Source organism: Ornithodoros turicata, chromosome 7 (assembly GCF_037126465.1).
Source record: "Ornithodoros turicata isolate Travis chromosome 7, ASM3712646v1, whole genome shotgun sequence".
NCBI lineage: Eukaryota > Metazoa > Arthropoda > Arachnida > Ixodida > Argasidae > Ornithodoros > Ornithodoros turicata.
In genome coordinates, this window is record NC_088207.1 from 30156815 (window position 1) to 30179758 (window position 22944).

The 22944-nt window shown below is 46.6% G+C and overlaps 1 protein-coding gene across 2 annotated transcripts in view; it reads left to right on the forward strand.

Moving 5' to 3' along the window:
• Positions 1-22944, forward strand: part of LOC135400782 (aryl hydrocarbon receptor-like) — a 291269-nt gene that overhangs the window by 128493 nt on the left and 139832 nt on the right. The window contains exon 1 of one of the 2 annotated variants that reach the window (XM_064632697.1): positions 21442-21638. The exons of the other annotated variant lie outside the window; for it this stretch is intronic. Coding sequence (XP_064488767.1) covers positions 21595-21638 — 44 coding nt within the window. The 5' untranslated portion in view covers positions 21442-21594. Of the gene's footprint in view, positions 1-21441; positions 21639-22944 lie in introns of those variants that run through there. 2 annotated transcript variants of the gene reach the window in all.

The following is a 22944-nucleotide window of genomic DNA, read 5'->3' on the forward strand; positions in this document are numbered from 1 at the left end:
GTAGCTGATGCTGAGCCGATAGTAGAGTGAACCGCACCAAGCCCAGTTCGTACAACGGACCCCGCGCCTGTGTCCCTCCCCCAATTCTCCCTCCAATGTGTCCCCGGTCCAATGTGGGTCGCCGCGTCTGCGCGTGAGTTACCGGACAGATATGTCCGTTTACGGACGCGCAGACGCGCCTTCAAAACGTGCTGTCGCAGCTGCCACTCGTGCCACTGCACGTCTGCCCCTTACCGGCTTGTCATCTATCTATCTACCGCCGGTGGGTTCCCGGCGCCCAAGCGTTCAGACCTGAGGTTGCCTTCTACAGCAGCCACATGCAGTCCATCAACCCCTCGGCCCGTGTCACTGAACTCGCCACGAGGATTCACTTCTCTACCGCCTCCGTCGTGGTGGTGGTGGTGCTTCTGAAAGAAGCTCGCCGTTGTCGGCCTCACAGAGGTGGGCAACGTCACTACTAACGCTGTGGGAAAATGTGCGTCCTGGGCCGACTTCTACAGGAACTGTGCCGACATATGTTTAATAACGTCTGAGGAAAACCCAGGAAAAACCTCAGACAGCACAGCTGGCACCGGGATTCGAACCCGGGTACCTCTCAGTCTCAGCGTGACATGGCCAGCACGTTAACCACTCAGTCACACGAACTGGTGCACCGCCCCCGTCTCAACGTTACCCGCACTCCATTGCTTCTGTACAAAATGGGACAATCCAACTCCCCCTTGTATTCCAGCTGTGGCGTGATGGCTGATATTTCTCACTATCTCCAGCACTGCCAGCAGCACCTTCCCCAACGGCAAGCCCTGTTCCTCTTCCAGCAATGTTGCGTCCACCCTCTGACTGGGCTTTCTCGTGCGACGTCGTGCCCATGCTGCTCTGACTGTTTTTTTTTTCTTCTTCTTTTCGTTCTTGTTTTTCATACTTGTTTCTGTTTTCTTCTTTTTTTTTGCTTTTAATAGCAAGCCGGCATCAGCCTGGCTGACTTGTCCTGTTTTCTTTTCTATTAAACATATCCCCTCCCAGTTCGCGCCACTCTTCAGCAAGAATCACCCTCATATTTCTCAGGAGCGCCAGCAAATCTGTTCTTCAAGAGATCATCTATTGTATATCGATCATCTTACGTCACTCTGCGTATAGAATTGATGGGACGGACACCGATGCGAGGATGGGCTGCTGAGAATGCATATAACTGCCGGTGTAATCGTATCAACAATCGCCCGATTATTACCCCTCTATCTCTATAACTCTTGACTCTTGACCTTCGTAACGACCGCCATGAAATGAAACCGAGTATGAACAGGAAAGACACGCAGGGTGGATAATTTCGCTACGCCGGGTGGTAAACGACGCCATTTCTGGGAACCTGGATCGTACTGGAGGGACACCGTTATGCCGGTAAGATCTCTGTGGGTTCCGTCGTTGTGTGTAAAAGAATATAATAAAAGGAACAGCTTCCTGCTTTTGTAACGGAAAGTTCTCCTGCTGGATCCCTCTTGAGAATAGGATGAAACCCGAGAGACAATTTGCCGCACGTAATGTTGCGTGTGCTGTCCGATAATTTCGTCGCCTATAGCCTCCATATTGCGAGCCGGGTGGTTACAGACACAGAATTATCGCGCAGTGTTATGTGATATAGAACTAAATGTCCGTATGCAAGTGCTGCACAGTCGCACATTCTAAGGAAAGGGAAAAAAGCGTAAATTGGAGAGTCGTTCAAGCTTCTATATAGTCGCCTGGATTGCAGTTACTCCCTATTTTATTGCCCTGCCCTTGAAATTTACTCCACAGTAGCACAAGCAGGCCCTGAGCACCACTTCTGTGTGGACAACAACGGCGAGCCTATCCTGCCGTAACTCCCCTCTGTCTACACGGCTTAAGAAATAGCAGTCCTTTCTTGACGAACTGTGCCCCATGCATTTCACGAGATTTAATAACTTGACATAGAGTTTAATCCAGTGTCAGAATACGTTCATTCATGACATGGACCATCACGTCACTTCACCATCATCATCACCATTATGATATGGATTATGCACTGTGAGGGCAATGCGTGAAATGCATTTTATTATTATTGAACGCCCCCCCCCCCTTTTGTGAAATGCAGGCATCATGCTGTGTGGCATTCATTTAGTCCCATACATTTGATTCAGGAAGAAACTAATTGTTACGGCAATGCATCTAGGACTAAAATTGCACAATTGTATGTGGACAAAAATTACTCAATTTCGTCTCACGCTGTAGTGGGAAATGGAGCGGGATTAAACCGATGTATATAAAGGTATCACGTTTACAGTTCAATACTTCTCATGCGAAAGGTGTTTTCTGTCGCTGCGTGTAAATCCACGCTGGAATCCACGATATACAACCAGCGCAAAATTATTAATCAAATTTTACGTTTCTTTTTTTTTCTTTTTTGTTGTTGTTGTTTTTTGTACTTGTCTTATCTTTGGACCCAGGACATTCACTGGTCATCGGCACCATATATATATATATATAGCCTCCTGTGATGCTTCTTGTTTCTTTACAAGCATATGTGTGGTTCCGAACAAGATGTTTACGCTGAGTTTAGCCTTTAAAGATGTTCGATAAAGGGTGTCGCACCAGCATGCTGACATGCTTAACGCCGTCTTAGCGTGCATTCTACAAACAGAACTTCACCGCATACCACGCTGTGCGGCAACCATTGCCACGTATGATAGAGTTGTCGCTTCTGATTCGTAGGGAGAGGAGGGCGTACGCCTTCTTGTGTCGATTTTCACATATCCAAATTGACACAAAAAGGCGTACGCCCACAGACTCTCTCTGAATTAGAAGAGATAATCCTATCATTCTGTGCAATGTGGTGAAGTACTGTTCTGCGGCAAGCTGCTTCGACCCCTCCCCCACCCCCCTCACACCTCTGATTTTAGAGTGTGACGTTAAAGGAAGCTATGGAAAAATCTCCTTGAACGATGACATTCGTCCATCAAGGAATGTGCCGACATACGTTCACTCTTACAAATGAACCAATGGCAGCGTGCACAACTCAGACTCTTATTCGTTGATTGGGTGCTGCAGATACGGTACTTCAGAAGCCACGTGATCAACGGTATACTAACACCCACTCATATTCTATACACCTTATATTTACGCTGTTGTCTTACCGTGCTGACGGTAATTACATTTACAATGCCTGAAATGGCTGTTGAAATGCAGTCCACTGCATGAGAGCTTGTATACCTAGTGAACAGTATAGCTTTTATCTTTGTCTCACTTTCGTTGACCGTACTTCATTCAAAATGTCGACATTCCCCGATTCTCTATCCATGTCTAAGAACGTCTATATCAGTGTACAATGTCTTGTGCTTTACTGACCGCGTTGGGACGTTATATGCGACATACCGCTTTTCTGAATCGCATGTTGTGCTTGCTAACGACTACTATTTTTTTGTTTTTGTTTTTTGTTTGCGCTTTCGGACAGAGCCAACATGCATATGGAGGGTATAATTATTAAGCGACCTGTTGTTAAATGTGAGAGGAAATATCTAGTGTGAAAGAACCTTTATCTCTCGTTCGATAGAAACGTGGCAAGGTAGTATACTGTTACGAATCACACGTAGCAAGGCCGCATTCTATATCCGGCCATGCGTACATATTCAACCAGCGATTTCCGCCCACACCTTGAACAAAATGTTACTGGGCTGCAGGAAAAGCGTGACTTCAACGTTTTCAGGAAATGGACGCATTGCGTGCTCCTGGACTACGCTGCCCGGATCCGTTGTCCATATAGTCTCCACGAGGGAAGTATGCTGGAGAGAAAGTGTTTTATTCAGCTACTTTGGCTTCACCAATGGAAAATTACTTCCTGCAATTCGACACATAACTCCTTTAGGGCTGGGCAAAGCAGTAGCTTTTTGAGAACAACTTCAATAATCGGGAGTTCAAATCAACGGAACGACCCTGGACAACTGGATGATAACCTTTCACGACCAAAGAGGTCGCGGCATGGTGGCCATCCGAGCTACATGTACCAGCAGTGCAGGCTCTTATATGGTCTATCCGAACAGCCGGACCGGATATGACTTTTCGAACCTGGTGACGATAGTACTCTTTTCAGATAAGCCGCGCCGTAGTTTGATTGGGTTAGATTACATGCACTGATGTTATGGCGAATTCGGTTGGTGGTTTTACCAGCTCGCCTGGTTCAGGGCTGGTCATGTCACGTCGAGTCCGGGAGGTACCCGGGATCGAATTCCGGTGCCGACTATGCTGTCTGGGGTGTTTTTCCTGGGTTTTCCTCAGACTCTTTCATACATATGTGTGCACAGTTCCTTTATAAGTGGGCCCAGGACGCACATTACTTTTGGGCGTCAGTCGTGACGTTGCCCACCTTGTTAGGCTGACAACGGTGACAGCCCTTTCGCCACAACCACCACCACGGCTGGTGTTTTTCGTGCAACGCAGCGCAGTGTATAGTGTACACGTGTAGGTTCAGTGCAGAGTCGCACGTAATGACCGACCAGTGAAATGCAACGCATTGCACTGAAGCGACCAGTGTAACATCTTCACGGAAGCCAGTGTAAGCATGCGCTACAATGACCTGTGGACTTCGCTATAATAAACAGAAACTGAACTTCACTCCATAACACGCTCAATGGAAACAGTTGCACAGAATTATGCCGTTACCACTCCAGATTTGTGGAAAGCGCGGGGCTTTCGCCTTTTTGTGACAGTCAGCATTGCTGCGTAAGTGTCACAAAAAAGGCGTTCACCTCTCGTTTTGAACAAATCAGGAGAGAGAACAATGTCATCCGGGATTATGGATGGCTAGGCCAATGCTAGGGTTATCGCTCCTAATTCGAAGAGTGGGGCGTACGCCTTTTTATTGGCAATTTTTGTGGTAATTATCATATATCCAAATTGCCACAAAAAGGCGAACGTCCCCTCTCTCTTCGATTCAAAAGCGATAACCCTATCATTCGTGGCAACTGTTGGCGCGCAGCGTGCTATGCGGTGAAGTTAGGTTTTTAGAATTTGGCTATAATTACACACTCTAAAAAACAGAACTTCACCACATAGCACGCTCTTAGCCAACCACCATACTGAATGACATTGTTCTGCCCCCTGATCAGTTAAAAACGGGGGGGGGGGGGATATGTTTATTGAGAAAAAAAATAAAAAAAAAAAACAAGGAAAGGTTAGTCAGGCAAAGGCCGACTTGCTATTCCTTTCGTAAAGAGGGGGGGGGGGCTTTTTGGGACACTTACGTGCACTCTTAAAAATGAACTTTACCGCATAGCAGGCTCTTAGCCAGCCATCATCTCGAATGATATCGTTATCTGCCCTGATTTGATGGAAACGGGAAGCATACGGCATTTTTGTGACACTTATGCTGGTCATAATTGTCACAGAAAAGGCGTACGCCTCCTCCCATTCTCAACAAATCAGGCCAGATAACGAAATCATTCGAGATGATGGTTGGCTAGGTGCGTGCTATGAGGTAAAGTTCATTTTTAAGTGTAGGGTAAAGTGGGGCAACTTGAAGACGGGGGCAAGTTGAGAACAGTTTGTGTTTTTCGCGTGGCATTTTCTTAGCAATAATTTTTTCTCGTCTGTCACACCAGGGTGAACACTGTCGTTGTCTGGGCTTTGAAGTAACGTGTTGACGTTCTGCACGTGGCTTTTTAGAAACACGTCTGACGCCATTTTGCAGATGTGGTCGAGGTAAGAGGGGCCTTTTTTTGTCCCATCTGTAACTTTCGCGAGCATTGACTTCCAATTTGCTAACTTCTGCTCCTTGGTTAATAAAATATGACCTCGCCGTTATGATGCTGCGTCACTGCCCTGTGTTTTCATGTGTACTACTCGTGGCTGACCTTTCGGCTGACCCAAACAAAAGACGAAATTTAAACCGGACATTAATTTTTTTATGTCCTCAACTTACCCATAGGGTGGAGTAAAACGACGATAAAACCAGAGACACGGAACAGAAAAAGACAACACGACACGTTCTCAAACACAGCAACCCATTTGATGACAGCCTACACTCCCAATAACCTCCTGATGGGTGGAAGGTGCCGGTAAGTTGATGAAAATATGTAGCCTGTCATTTTTGGCTCGTACGAAATAAATATCTGGTTTAGCACCATAGTAATGTGTGGATCATTTTTCAACGGTTTGGGGATTCAGTTGACAAATTATGGTCCAATTTATGCGATTATTCTGATCGCAATTAACAAGATAGTTCAACTGTCTTCAACATAGACCACCTTACCCTAGTTATATTAATTGTCCCAAAAAGGCGTCCGTTCCGCGCTTTCCACGGATCGGAAGTGGAAACGGTATCATTCTGTGAAATGGTTGTCCTTGACCGTGCTATGTGGTGAAGTTCTGCACTCTTAAAAAAAGAACTTCACCGTATAGCATGCTCCTAGCCAACCATCATCTCGAATGATATCTTTATCTGCATTGATTTTGTTGAAAACCGGAGGGTGCGCCCTTTTTTGTGACAGCTATGCACAGCATAAGTGTCATAAAAAAGGCGTACGCCTTCCGTTTTCAACAAATCAGTGCAGACAACAATATCATTCGAGATCATGGTTGGCTAGGAGCGTGCTATGCGAAGAAGTTCAGTTCTAAGAGTGTAGGTCGGTCGGACCAGTAAGAAGGGTCCAATGGTTGTGCCTTTCCATCGCCGGCAAGCATGCGAAGATTGTCGCATTGTCCCTCCCTATGGATGTAAAAGTCAGTCGACGCCGAGCTGTCGAAGCACGCGAGAAAGTCGTCCAATTCTGACGCAGTCAGCGTTGCCGAACGCATCCGTTTTCAGGCGCTAAATATGATCTCCATGAAAGCGCACAGCGTCGGTCAGGCGCATCACTTTTTGTAGAAATGTTGATGACCAAGAGACCGTAGACGGAAAGGCGCCGTTTTTGTGTTTGGCATTGTGCCGAACGAGGGACTCCAATCGGAGACTCGCGTGTCCATGTCTGTGGACGCAAAGCAAAAACTGTTTTGGCTAGAGACATTTTCACGCTACGAAATTATGTAGCATTCGAAGGTAAATGCACGTAATATTTTGGATGAGAGAAGTTGTTGAAGTCATATGGTTGTGTGACATTGTGGAGATCTGGCGAGTGCTGACCGTGGGCAATAGTTTTGCTCGCCGCCCGTATGAACTTTCAAACACCTTATACTTTGCAATTTTTCTGCTTTATTCCATTTAACGTGGGCCTAGGTAGCTTTTACTCTAAAAGCGTTCCCGGTTTCGCGGCAGCAGCCCTCGGCACGGTACAAGTTGCTTAAACGTGTTGTCGTTTGCGAGGAATGGTAGAGAGAGCTCGTGCAGACTTCTTATACTTCAGGGCACAAGATGACAATGGTGGCGATAAAATATCCGGAGTTCTAAGTGCAGGCGTATCGTATCGTAAGCGTAAAAAGTTGCAAACGACGACTTTCTGCGGGCACGGTTCCAAAAGCCACAAGGTCTTCCACAAAACAGGTGTGTGACGGTTATGGCTCTCAGCATCTTGACTTCTCGTGGGTCCAGGAACACCATGTTCACGTCCCGTCTTTCTAGGTAAAAGACTGGATTGTCAATATGAAGGGAAGTACGTCAGGCGGCACTCGTCCTGAGGCACTTCCCTTCATACTCCCTTCCTTTTTCGCTGGATTTCTACCAGTCTGGGTTGTCAATAGCACGTCGCGGTGCTTGTTGTGCTGTTAGTCTTTGTGACGCCTCTTAACAAAGGTATGCATGTACTGGAATACAGCTGGGAGGAAAGCGAGGCACGAATGTTCAAACTGCGAGGCAGACGAACGGCAAATCTTTGAACGTAAGACCGCGACAGTCGGGAGAATATCCAATCACGCTAGTGAGTTCTCTGCTCTCGGTATACTAGGCGAAGGCTTAGAACACTTCGGAAGACTGAAACTCTGCGAAGCCTAACAAGGAACTCGGAGCCAACACCACCACCAACAACGATAGATGATGACGATGAAATGGGGCAACTCGGAGCCAGTCTTCAGGGACTCCTCTGATATTGAAATTTTGGCACTGGTTTAGTTCGGGTTTCAACTAAGCGATACCTTTGTCTTCCGTTGCACATCACATTTAGTTTTTTAACGGGTAACTTAACTTTAGTTTTTTAACGTTTTTTTTTTTTTTACGGGCTTACTTTTGGGTTTTGCGTTCACGTGGAAGTCCCATCCCTTCTGCGTCACCTGTTTTGCTCATATAGGGGTGAGATCTGTTACGGTTAGAACATTTCGCTCATCATGAAAACAAAGTGTTGTCGCTCTTTGTTAACGTGTATTTTATTATACCAACGTCACGTTTGCTATACAAAGTAGACGGCGAATGTAAATAATGCGCGTTATTGCCTCAAAGCCTAAAAGGAGCTGAAGACACACAGACGAACAAGCTGACAGGAATACCCTGAAAAGATGGCGTATATGCAGGCAAGCTGGTGGAAGAACTCCATTATGTAAAAGCCTGAGCCTGGACACACAGAAGGACGACACGAACACACGACTCAAACCAGCAAAGTTTACTAATCAACAGAGCACCAAGTATATATAGTGTATACAGAAACCAAGTAGGTAGTAGTAGTAGGAACCAAGTACATATAATGTATACAGGAACACGAGCCCTTATGTCAGTTTGCTCGTGTCTTCAGCTCCTTTTAAACCCGGAAATATGCCAACAGGACTCTAAGTGTTCTTCTGACGTTATTGTACCTTCCGGTGCGTGGGGTGGCATATGTAAAGGGAAATACGCGTAGAGGATTGCCACAGCTTTTAGGGCCTGCGCTGCAGCTATCGGACACATGCGTGTTACATTACACGAGCAACGATCCACACAAGTGCACCTCAGCCACAGATCACGAACGAGACTTAAACGTTTGGCGTTCTCACGGACCGCTGTCTCTGCGTGCGATAACGTTATCCAGCCGGGCAGTAGTAATTATATGCTCCGATGGATAGCCTTCTCGAATATGCCATCTTTTGCGTCAAAGTGCTCAGCTCTATATAGTGTCGGTTCTTAAATTCGTCTGAGCGCGTGGTATCTATCCGTAACACACAGAGCGATATGGATATGATCGTGGAGGTCCATGGCAGCAGCTAATTGGTCGAAGCGTACTTGCATAACAACCGGGAAGTGGATTTAGCAGCAGCGTTTCCTGCGTGAAGTCTAGGATAGCGTAACTATCGTATCACGGTATGCTGTGCAGCGATCATGTTCACGCTGCAGACATGCGATAGAAAATAGGAAGGTGACGACAGGTGCGTGTATGGCTATCACACTCAGTGGCCATAATGAGCATTAAATGCGCTTTGGAAGTGGGAGGATATCAGTTAACCACATTTTATGGCCTCAATGACCTCACGAAATGGCCGTGGACTATACATTCTGACCTTAGACTCTTGCAAGATGCCTGTGATTAGAGCAGACATTGAAAGAACACGCGTAAGAATATTATCTATTATACAGGGTGTTTCAAAAAACGTGTCATTCGGACTTTATGAAAAAACGGGGCGACGGAAAAATACGGGGTAAACGGCATTTGTGTGGCAACTGAATTTGCCACCTTGAAAAAATATTTTCATTTGATTTTAATTAACATAAATTGAATTTCTTTAATTGAACTCCAAAATTTCCCAACTCAACCTGACGTTTTTTTTACAGAATTAGAGAGCCTGTACCGAACTTAGTAAGATCCACCAAGAAATCCGCTCGATATTGCAAAGGGTACTGCCCAAAAAAAGACCCGAAGTTGAGGCTTCAGAGTTTTGGCTATTCAACAGCGCACCAAATCAGTCAGAAAAATGCGCGGAGGGCAGGACATGCTCCTGCCCCCATGAAGCTAGAACAGTTTATCGCCGGACCGGCGTGCAGCACAAGGCGCGCAGATAAAAAGGCAGGTGACATTCCACCATACGTTGATAAGCGGCAAACAAAAATGATTCCGCCTCTTTTTCCCGCCCTGTGTTTTTTCGACCTTCTATCTTTCATGGGGGCAGGAGCAGTCCTCCTCTCCACGAATCTTTGCGTCTGATTTCGTGCGCCGTTGAATACCCGAAACTCTGAAGCCTCAACTTCGGGACTTTTTTGGGGCAGTTCCCTTTGCAATATCGAGCGGATTTCTTGGTGGATCTGACTAAGTTCGCTACGGGCTCTCTAATTCTGTAAAAAAAACGTTAGGTTGACTTGGGAAATTTTGGAGTTCAATTAAAGAAATTCAATTTATTTTAATTAAAATCAAATGAAAATATTTTTTCAAGGTGGCAAATTCAGTTGCCACACAAATGCCGTTTACCCCGTATTTTTCCGTCGCCCCGTTTTTTTATAAAGTCTGAATGACACGTTTTTTGAAACACCCTGTATATACTTATTACTTGTCGTTACAGACTGACGCGCTGAGGTAACACTGCGGGTGTTTTGGGCGAGGGAACAGTATACAGGCGAGAAAAACTGAAGAACGGCAAATGAAGAAAATTTTCACACACGAGCCCAGAAAGGTCTTATCTCTTCAGTCACGTTCAAGTGTCACAGAGTCAGTGCGTCCAACACAGCGAGTTATCCAGACTCCCCAACAACCCGCCCGATATTTGGCTACACATGGCGGCACGTGGCTGGAATAATGACCCCCAGTAAAAACTAACTCGAGGTTGTTGCCCCTTCTTCTCATCCCGAGCGGCGGGGGACGGATTGGTGCCGATGATGATGTACGAAGAGTCCAAATTCTTCTGCGCCGCTCCGATGTTCAAAGATGGGATGGTTCGGTATCTGCACTGTGGCCACTGATTGAAGCCCGACTTTGATGACGGTGGTACGGGCTTTATTCAGGCGACTATGGTACAAGGGGATATTTACAATGCTTACATGCAGGACCGGATGTTACAAGCTCCGAAGTCCGGCACCCAGTCCCTTTTCCGCCACTGCAGCCGCTTAAGAGGGTCACAGGTAGGCCACAACCCTCGCCGGAGCCCTCCATTCCTGCGGCCTGGGTTCAGAGGGTTGCAATCCCGTGGTTGGCCCAGTTTATGTACTTTTCCAGACCAGAACCGTCCGATTGCCACACACTCTCCACGCGATTTACGACCAGCGTTTCGATGTGTCAACTCATGCACAGCCTAACTTTGGTCGGTGCATGCTTCCGGCGGCAGAACCCAGACCTACATTGCCGTAGCGACGGATCCGGTTGCCTGGAGGACCCCAGCTCCCCTGCACCAACAACGATGCCATGCTCTCCCCTCTCTGGCATTAACAGTAGGGATCAACACTCGCTGCAGGCTTCGTTAACAAAAGGAGCAAACATCGCCCCAAACAATTCCAGATGCAGACCGAGCATGCCAGTTGTAACAGTTTGGACGAACATAACTTATATAATTCTCATCATGGTCATGCAAACACTACTCAATCCTTTACACCCCCCCTCCCCCGAATTTTTTAAAACACCCCGCGATGCTTGCGATTCAGGATGAACCGCTGGGCTCCAGCCTCCAACAAGCACTCTTCCTGATGCTCTAGTTCCTACACGTCATTGCACTCGTGAGCGTCTTGGAGTCTACGTCAATACGTCAACTGTCAGCCTCGTTCAGACAGACCTCGAACGGGAGAGAAAGTGTGGGAAAGGTCTCGCATTGTTCTCAAAACTATTCAGCTACGATACCCCGCATCAGCCTGAAGACTCGGCAGAGCAGCTCATTTGGTCCACCCTGAAAGCACGATTTGCCCTCTAATGCCGCCTTCTGCAACACTTGTACCATTGGTGCCTTACCGGTCCCACATCGGAGCCGCAGACATCTACAGACGTCGTGACGGCAGGGGACCATCCATCAGGACCGCGTGGATTCTTCTGACACGGCATGGTGAATGATGAATAAGATGGGCCCTCATTCGATGGAATTAGTATCGGGCCCATGTGTGTTTAACGTGTTCCCGCGGTACGATCGGTGCCCATCGTAATGCCACTGGCATGCCGTCTGTATTCCTAAGCGTGTTCAGCCTGTGGGGGTCCAGTTCCATGTAATAATTGGCAAATCGTTCTCGTTGCACAACCGAAAGCGTGATTTCCTTGAGCTATTTCAATGCTGTTCTCGTTACCCGTCTGTAGACTACGTTGAAACCGCTTCGAGTGATCTGAGCAAAAACGCCGGTAGGGAAACAAGCGCATAGTCACACAGCAGTGTGCTCTCATTCTATTTTGTATTCGCAAAGCACACGACGATAACAACTTTATTTTATTGTTATCACTTTATTATTATTTTTTAACGAAGATGGCTGGAGAGGTCCATCACCAAGGGGACACACTGCCCCATTCGCAAAGCATAATAATAAGTTACATAAGAACGGATACATAAGAACCCTGTTGTTCGGGATAACCGCCTTGTTACCACGTGTACTTGTTGATCAGTGCTGGTGAAAAACAAGCAGAAGAAGGCTTCACTGCTTGTTTTTCATCAGTACCGTCAGCTTTTTGGGCGCTCACTGGGCGATGACTTCCGCTCAATGAGCGGAAGTCATCCCCATATCATCGTCATCATGTATTTCTCTCTCTCTCTCTTGGGCGACGACTGTACCCTTACACTTCTCTCTGTTGTTGATCAGATAAGAATTTCGGGGGTAGAATTTAACATGTCTCTGTACCAGCACCGTTTTAACCAAGCTGTGCTTCTTTCGAACTGTGCGTGCCAGTCAAAAACAGGCTATCCTGCCCGTTAAACTACCTCAAAACTTATCTTTGCCGGTCGAGAATTCCACCATTGTTGTGCGTGTATGGTAGTATACTTTCAAAAACATTACCGGATCCTCAGAACAGCTCTCGAAGCACGTCACTGAAGCTACCTTGCTCGAGGCGATACCTTATAAAGACCCGCGTGCATAAATATTTATGCAACTACACCGCAAGTAATATGGAATTAGTGGGAAGCCGCGATTGCCATAGCCCCAGGGGGCCTCGCAGATTGCTAGCTAAACAGACCAACCATAAAAGGCAACACAGTGCCTCCATAATGACCGAGGCTGGCCAGTCTCATCTACGGAAGCGCGCTCTTGTGAAAGTTGGTGCTGTCGTCGCTTTTACTACTGGATTTACGACGAGACGGCGAACATCACCTGGCCAATTAGTGGACCTGTACTGGTGGTCACCCCCATGGAACACTCCTCTGCGCGGATAGAGACATAAAGTTGCGGCTTTTATGCGTTCCCTCATCATAGGGTTTTCCATTGCGTTCAAGAATGCTCGTTTCCTTACGGTTATGATTATGGGCCAGAAATTACTGGGTGCTGATGCATGTTGTAAGTGTACCGGTGGGGTACCTGTCGTACCCATGGCTCGTGAAAATGCTCAAAGGCGCCTAATTAGATGAGTGGCCTTTGTGAAGGAGGAGCAATGAAAAGAAGAAAAAAAATGTGTAGAGGACTGGCAGGGATAATCCGAGTGGAAAATTGGAGTTAACTCTATAGCGTGGAGTGAAGCTGAAACTGTTGCTGCAACGGTAAACGTACAATGATGGTACATTCCACCGTTTTACGTGGTCTTGGCATATCTGCTCTGTCCAGGAAAGAAGGGAAAATGCTTGCTATAAATAGTGTATGCTATTCTAGTGCCGAAAAGGAGATTCCTAGTTTAAACGAGCAGTGAAAGCTCCCTCCATAGGTCTTTCTTTCTTTCTTTTCTTTTTTCTCTTCTGGCTGTGGATTGTGCAACAAATAACATATGCGCTCTTACGAAAGGACGATGGTCGTATAGCTGCGTTGCAGTGCGCGAGAGAGGTCTTTGATCCGCACACCCTCTAAACACTCCTCAGCTCCTTCGGGGAGCCGTATAGGTGAACGAGTGATGTTTACATCACTCTATGACGTATAGAGTGTCCCTCCAATTGCGTTACGCTCTGTTTATGAATAGGAATTTTTTAGAGGGATTTATGAGATCCCGACGACGCTCGCTGTACGATATACGGGCCTGATTCCGTCACGCCAGGTGATCGGGCCGGGTCTCGAAAGCTCCTGGGTCACACCTCGGGCTCAAGGTTGCTTCTTAAGGGCATTCAGGATCTTCGTCTCGTCAAAAGGTGCGCGAGAAGGTGTGCCGAGTCGGACCAAGGCCGCCCGTCAATGCAATTGATTATGTTGATGTCGTCGGCCAAGACAACAATGTACGTATGCTCTGTGTCCTCAACGGACCATACATACACAGATAAACACTAATGCAAAGATATACACTGTATCTTTGCATTAGTGTGTACCTGTTTCTCTGCATATTCAAGTGATATTTATTCACTCGCACCTAGTGTACTAACACACTAATTGTTGGGGATGGGGAATGTACGTTTGTTTGTTTTGGGTTGTTTGTTTGTTGTTTTGTTTTGGGAGTAGCAGAACTAATCAGGAGACAAGTTCAATTTCTCCCTGGTTTTCTTCTTTTAAATAACCAATCAATCAGACCATACATTCGGCCAGCTAAGGGAGTCTGCCTTTTTAAGTGCGTTTAGTAGATGTCTGCTGTAAAGCACACTAGACCTATGCACGGGCCTGAGTTTACCGGCCCGACCCGACCCGACCCTTACCCGAAGCCACGGAGTCCTACCCGACCCTAGCAGGACCCGTCTACCAAAAACTGAGCCAGGCCCGGCCCGCACCAGATGCCACGGAGACTAGCCCGACCAGGCTGCTGAAAACTCAGCCCGGCTGAGGCCCGGCCCACAGCATTATAGGCAGATTTGTAATGCGATCTGTTGAACAGGTTCAGTCCATACGATAGAGACTCACAATACAGCGGAAATCACACACACATACCTGGAGCTCCAGAGCGCAGCCTTTGACGCGGTTTGTGCCTGGAGCGACTACCGCGCGCCTATCCGCGGTGCACGGCATGGCGAGGGCGTCGTCCTCAACATGGCAAAGTAGAGAATAACGCGACGCCTGTGTTCTAGCGTTTTGGCAGAAAGAAGAGGAAGGCCCCAGGCACTTTGTTGCTTTGTTTTCATAGCGAATAGCGAACTCTCCAAGGCCGACAATAAAGTTGTTGTTGTTGTTGAATAACGCGGAAGGATGGCTCACAATGGCTCGGCCCGACTCAGGCCTGAGAACTCTCGGACTGAACTCGAGCCCGCAGTCGAAACGACTTTGAGGCCTGATTTCGGCCCGCGGGCCGACTCGGCCCCGGGTTTTCGGGCCAGCCCGGCGTTTTGCAGTGCTCTAACGCAGGATACGGTAGAACAATGGATAGGAGAATTGTTATGTATGATGGAACGTCATTTCCCGTTTTTGATAACCAAAGCATTAGGAAACAACGAAACGCTAAAACCCAAGCAACAGTGAACGCAGACAGGGACCTCGATCGCACACACAAAAACCTGAACCACAAACCTAAAACTCCTCGCAAGTCTCACTATAAACTGCAAAAGTGCTTTTTCTTTGGGGGGGGGGGGGATATGTAGAAATGTAAAAATAGCTATTGCAGTGAGATTGGTCGAAGAAAAAGACTTATTATTCTATACTCTGCACTCATGGGTTGTCAGCTGTTAGCAAATGAGCTGCTACCAGAGAACGTTGCGTTCTTCTTTTCGAATTCCTATAGACGACCTTCCCCTTCGCTATACCGAAGAAATAAACAGGTGCATCGCTACAACCGCTTGTGCGTGCATCCAGCGCATCGTCGTCAAAAATATTTTGTAATAACCCAAGGTTCTATACGGGCGCTACGCGGACCATCCCAATTATCGGAGCCAACCCGGAAGGAGAAACCTTGCTTGACCTTACCCGTACGGAGCGCATGTCGACGGGACGTCCGTGAAGTTACGGCCGATTCAGGTATTCGGACTCGTTGTTTTATGCACCATAACCTCGAGGGTACCCCGCGCTCGTTAAAGCTGAGCATATTATATTGGACGTATATTTTAAGGCTCACTAACAGCTTCTCGCAGTAAAGTTATGATCCCTGTTTGCTAGATCCCTGTCGAACGAGATACCTCTTGCACGTCTTCAAGCTACGCGGCGTTTCTTTGAAACCGTGAGGAGACAATATAAATTCCATAGCACTTATGGCTGTCCTGAAGTATCGATGCGAGGCAGTCGCGTAACGGATTATTCTGGCGCTGCTCAAAAGGGTCGTAAACCGCTGGAAATCGTATTTTTCTTTTCGTTAAACTGATGAGGCTATTTACGGCGCGGATATATTTCTACATATTTCTTATCGATACGGTGGTTATACGAGCTCGTAGCCTCTGGCCCATGAACGTTTCGGCGAGAGGCATTACGATTTGGAAGCTGGAGGCCTCACTCTTGGGAAACATATATGCATCAATACAACTTTCTCTCGCTGTCTGGCCCCAAAAAGAATCGTGTGTGATATTTTAATGTTTTGTACCTGCATACGGGTTAGATTAGATAGATAAAAGAAAAGCTGGATACGTTAGTCCCGAAAGCCACGAAAACTCAGCTTGTCTTTTAGTCCGCAAAATCTCTTACCATGCTGCTGCAACGTGCAGCAGCATCGCAAAGCCTTTGCAATACTCTTTTCAGTGAAAATCTGGAGTGAATCGAGCGTCATAGCAAACACCGCGTTATCGCTGTATATAGAAGCACGTAGGCTGTGCAGAGGGTGGCGTGTGAGATCTGGCTGAAGGAATGGTCCAGACGAGAGGCAAGCAGACGGACTGCAGACTTTCAGCCGGTTTGCGGATTAAACTTTACTTAACATCTACTGAAAGGCCATCGTCTATTACCTGCAATTAGAACTCATGGGACCATATAACGTGTATACGGCTGGAAATGTATAACGCCTCGTTTCGCTTGTCACGAAGGTCCTCACACCGCGTGAGGGCGGCTGCGCAACGTCCCTTCCGTGCTGCCGATTTCCGCTCAGCTAACTCTCGTACCGACCCGGCAATTAGCGCTCAATTTGCGCGCATACCGTCAAGCTCAACGGAAGCCAATCGGCGCTGCTTGAGCCACCGCATGTAGGCTAGGCACATAACTATCTCCGAACTGCGTAACACTGGGTGCATGTCTCGACTTCATTGCACCCAGTCACGCACATGCCTGGGGTGCACTGCATGGGCATCCCCGCTGAAGGTCTACTATTCCGACATGGACAATTAGCACTCCGGTGTTTCGTGAGCTGGAAATCGCTCGAATCTTTGAGCAAGAAACCTTTACGTTAGGGAGAGTAGGCCATAATACGCTTCGTGTTCGGATGATTTGTTGGTTTTTCACTGCACGCGAGCACCTTGCTTAACCAGAGCGACGATTGAAGGACGAGGAGTTTTTTGTGAATGGAGGACGATAACGTCAGCTCTGGGACCCCGGAAGTCGTGAACTAGTGAGCGAGTCTATCTCTTTTTGCAGACGTCGCTTCAGAGTTTCACACTTACGGTATATCTTCATTGTTTATGTTCTAGCAGCGAACTTGTTACAGGTCGTAGCAACGATCAGTCACATGGGCTTATGATCACGTGATGTAGTCACAGCGTGCATTGGACGCTATGAACTGACTATCTTCCATTTTTGAAATGCGGCTCCACCTTTACCTTACTGATGATGATGATGATGATGATGATTGCAGTTTTTATGGTACACGAGCAACTAAGGCTATAGCACGCCAAAATAGTGATGTGTATGGCAAGGTAAAACTGTAACAGTTCAATTAAAACCAAATGATCCCAGAATTTCAGGTGTACGTTGAGTATAAACCGGCGGGTGTCGCAGTGTGCTGGAACACCCTGGAAGTAGACAGAGTAGACTCATCTCAAGACGGCTTAGTTCCTGCAGTATTTCGGCAACCACTGGCGCCAGCGATCCAAAAATACCCATGTTCTCTATACACTGAAGTAACAGCACAGTTCAACAAGTTCACAAGTACTGATGATACTCGAGTGCTGTTGAGTAACCAAAGCTATGTGGAAGAAGACTTATGGTATTGGGAAGCAAACGGAGCGCCTGGAAAGGCGCACAGACAACAACAGATAAACTAATGAACAACCTAGCTGCTGATATGGCAGATGGAATGTGTTTGAGTGAGAACAAAATGGCATGCAACTCGGCAGACGTGGAGGATGTGCGGTGCGAGAGACGGTATGCGTGGCACGATGACACATCCGGAATAGTAAAGGCAGCGGTGGAGCATTGAAAGTTAATTTGTGGATCCATACTGTAGCGTGCGTAGGGTATCGGAACTGCATCATGTCTAGCGCAAGTTGTTTCAACACAGGTGCTGCAACGTGATCCTTCCTGTTCTTGAGCCTGGTTGTGGAGATTGAAGGTATCGAAACTACCCGCGGGTGTGTCCTGGGGACGATGAATCTGCTAAGAAAGGCCAGGTATAGCAACGGCTTTACAGCAGCGATGCAGCGAGAAATGTTGTTCTGCCTCCGCATTTTGAGCTTCGAGACCGATATGTGACGGTGGTGTTCCGCGACAGAGGCGTTCATAATGACGCACAGTTTCCGTGAGACGTAAGACCTTCACTGGCAGCTCTCGGGCCTCTGCCTCCACCATGCGCGTTTCAGCGGCGCGGGGTACTCCGAGGCAGATCCTCAAGCTTCTGGCCGACATACACCGAAGTCTCTGTTGAGAAGTTCTTGAGATGCCGTGCAAAACCGGTAGGCTGCAGAGAATGGTTCCGCGAACCAATGATTCATGAATCTTGGCATACAAAACTGAACAAACGAAAGCATCTTTCTCGAAATTTGATCACATAACAGTAGATATACAGGGGTTGGACAAAGTAACTCGAACACCCCTACATCCCAAGTCCAGTCCCTACGACAAGGGTCCAGTCGGACCCTTCCTCACAGACCTGCCACAAGCCATAACGCCCCCCTCCCTTTTTTTTTCTATTCTCTCAGCCACTAAGGTCATAACGTCGTATAAACGTTGGTGTCGGTAAGGTGTCCTTCTTCGGTTTAGCGAAATGATATGTCACACCTCACAGTGTCTCGGAGGCGTATGATAGTTGGTGCGCGCCTGGTTGGGGCGTCTGTGACCCGAGTTGCTGAATTGGTGGGCACGTCGAAGTCTACTGTTTCGTTGGTAACATCACAGTATGCGAAGACCGGCAAAACATCTGCGCACCGAAGTATCTTCCGTTGAAAATCAAAGCTCGACGCGATAGGACAGAAGAGCACTTCGCCGAATTGCGGCCAGAAAACACAAAACTACGGCCGCAAGGTCACCGCAGCGTTGAACGCAAGCTTGAAGGAACCAGTGTCGGTGAAAACCGTCAGCTGTATTATGTGCATAAGGGGATCCTACTCCATATTAAGAAAACAGCGCGTGATGTGTGATTGATGTTCGTTATTTGTGTGGTTATTTTGTACAACCCCTGTAGTAGCAGGAGCATCAATTCGGGAAGGAAAGACATTTCAGCTGATAACAACCGCACTATTTGTCACAACAGTTGGCTCCTTTTACTTGCTGAAGGCAAAAGCCAAAGAATACCAAATTGTAGCGGCTCAAAAACGGAAATGCTCGATGTCTGAAGTCTAGGTTCTGAATTCACGCATACTCGCTCCTGGAATAATTCATTTAACAAATTCATCTACTTCTTTTCATGCGAAGCACGCATGCTCAAGTATTCACCAGTACGTGCTGTATTCATTAATACGAAAGACTCTGCCAATAGCAAAGGTCCACTTTCACAATAAGTGGGCAGGAAACGGGACTGTACAACAGTCATAATTGCTTCGGTGCCGAAAACAAATTACCGCATCATTTGTACCGAGGGAGAGCCATACCTCCGGTTCACCACAGATGAAAAGGACTCCCCGACAATAATGGCTTGTGCTCGCGGCGAATATTTCAAAACTCTGTGCTATAGAGCCAGAGGTAGCGAGACGTTCGCAGAGGGATCCTTGAGAGAGCAACATGAAATCATCTGTCGAACTTCCCGCTTTCGAGGTTGACATGTCCTCTCCTTACAACTCACACATGAAACAGAGGATTTCATCTTGCTGCGCAAAGGCGGAAATATCAGTGGCAGGGTTCCCTTTTAAGGAACAGCAACAACAACATGTACATGATTGGTTGAGGTGAATGAGAACGTTACACGAGAGAAGGCTGTAACGTAGCGAAGGATGTAAGAAGGCTGTTTAGTAACGATCCCGCGGCAGACGGATAGGTGCAGATTTAGCAGTGGTTCGACCTGTTCGGTAGTTTCATTGTTGTTGTTGTTTCACAGTTATTTTGCATCGCAATGAATATAATTAAAATTGACACACACACACAAAAAAAAACAAAAAAACTGGGAACATTAAGGTGACATGACCAACTTCTCACACACAGCACGATGTTTATTACTTGACTTGATCACGTATTTATTAATAAAATAATTTTAATAAATTAAATGGCCAAAGTGAATTCGGCGCCCGAAATTCGAAACTTTGCGTTGCACCCCCCCCCCCCCCATCCCGTCCCCGTCCCCCCATGTTTTCTTCTTCTTTGTGTTCTAACGCTTTAGTGCCGCCTGAGTAACGTACGGGATCCGTGTGCGACGCCTTCAAATCCTTGAAGTCACGCATACACAACTTCAGATGTAGCCACCTGCTTTCCGAGAAAACATGCGAAACCCTATACTATATATCCGCTTTGATGTCTCTCTTCACTGACTACGCAGCCTAAACACGGCACGGTTAATACGCCAGCGAAGGCCGAAAACGTAGCAGCAAATAGTCGCCGGAAGCTGGGCTTCCTGCATCTGACCAATTTAATTCCACGCGGCGTATTATATATACCTCTACTCGTAATTGGGATAGTGGAATTTCTTGGGATGAGCGTGAGAAACGCAAAGCGTTCCGTTTCTCTTCATTCCAAAGCTTCGCGTACATTGTGTGTACTCATAACGGTGGAGAAACGTTTTCCATTGTTTTAGCGGATTCGTCAAGGTTACACACCTCCCATTCATGCACAATGCAAAAGCTTCCTGCTAACAGACTTGAGTATTACGTCAAGATCAAGGTCCAAATGGAAGTCGTCCCACGTTATCTAACAAAGAGACAGGGAGATAAAAGAAAAAAGAAGAAGAAGAAAAAAAGACGAACGGCTGGCATTCTTCGGAAGCGGTTACCGTTAATACTTGGTTAACGTCCCGGTACCATGCAGTGGAATTGAAAAAGTTTTGACTGCCACTTCGACTATAAAATGTCCTCGCGTCCCACAACCGTCAAAGGGTGAAATTACATGTTGCTTGCGTGTGAACAGTACGTGACAACGTAAATAAGTACGCTCACTACAAAGCAAGTATGTAAGTTCATTCAGTATGTGACAGTTGTGTAATAGTGTTCCCTTTCTAGCTTTTGTTACAACGCACAGTATCTCGTCCAGGTCCCGGTATGCCTATAGCATTATCGTGTGTATGTGTATTTTCTGCTTCTTTTTTACGTCGATAGGGCGTAGGTCCGTCGGGAAACAGTTGTGGAGAGCGAAGAAGAAGATGATGAGAGAAAGGAGTGAATGAAGAAGTTAAAATAGCTGCCGAAGATCAGGATCGTAACACGCGTTTATGACGACCCACCTCTGCTACTTTTAGGCAGCTTCTGCAAGATACTACTTCTAATTTGCGCAGTAGTACAAGGCCCGTTGAAGTATCGTGCTGGAAGAAGAAAGAAGGAGAAATGGAAGACTCGTGCCGGCGCGACCACCGGTTCTCTCGAATAACGTAAGTTCATCACCGTTCTTTTGAGTTATATGCGCAAGAAATACTTACGTATCAGATGCACTAAGGACTCGAAAGCATCTTTACCTCTATCAGATATGAGAAGCATTCAACTTTTCAAAGATGTATACAAGAGACAAATGCAACGGCAACTGCATCATAGGACGCAAAGAAAGAAAGAAGAAGGGACAGCATACGATATTCGCGCGCGCTAATGTTGGACATTTATCCACCTCGTCGTCTGGGGAAATAGATGGCTTGTAAGGGGGCTTGCGCCGCACGAGGTGCTCTAATGGAGTTTAGTGGTACCTGCCAGATAAGCCGATCCTGCTTCGCAGGAGATATGGTTGGCTGAAACATGGCATCGTGCTCTTCTTTCAAACCCTGGGAGACTTTGAACACTTAGCGAGATACATATGGGGGTTGTTAATCAACCTCTTGTCGCTATATAAGAGAGTCACTGAGCCACTGTACCGGTGCTCCCTGCCATGAGCAGTGTGATGATCAGCGCTATAGTTTTGTGCGTAGGTGTAGCTATTGATAATTACGTCGCGAGATAACTGTTTTCATGAGCGACGCCACATTTGTAGTAGGGAGTTAAGGGCCTTCTCACTCCCTGAAGGGAGTGAGGAGACACTCAAAGAGGGAGTGATACATTTGGAAAGGGTAAAAATCGTAAAAATAAATTCCCTGCGAGAAGTATTGGTAACTAAAAGTTGGTGACTTGTTTATATTTCCGGTTACATAAATACCACATTTCTTCTACAGACAAGCATTTTTTTCTACACTCGTGTCACAATTTAATTTCGCAAATTTTCTCATTTATCGTCTTCATCTATTTATGCGCGTTAGTTTCGCTAATTATCAAAACTGCTAATATATTGAACAGGAACAGAAAAGAAAAAAAGATCGAAACATGTATTTCGTAACAACTGGTATTTGAGAAGCTCATGATGAATCTGAACTAAATTGTCATGTGGTATGTGAGACGAAAAATAAGTTCAAATGCACTGTACCAGGAGCATATGTATATACTGTTAACTGCGCACCTATATACATATACCAGATACACGTGACTAGAGAATGTGAATCTGACTTCGTAGTTTCCTAGATTAACAAGAATGAAGATACAAAGTATGGAGCACCTTGGAAAAGACTTTAATTAAGAGTGTAATTAAGAGTTAAAAGAGTTTAATGTAAGAGTTTAAAAGAGTTTAATGTAAGAGTTTAAAAGAGTTTAATTCCCAGTTTTCGCGAGGAGTGTGCGCTTCGTCGGGGCCTATAGATTTCTTGACTCCAGCGTAATTCT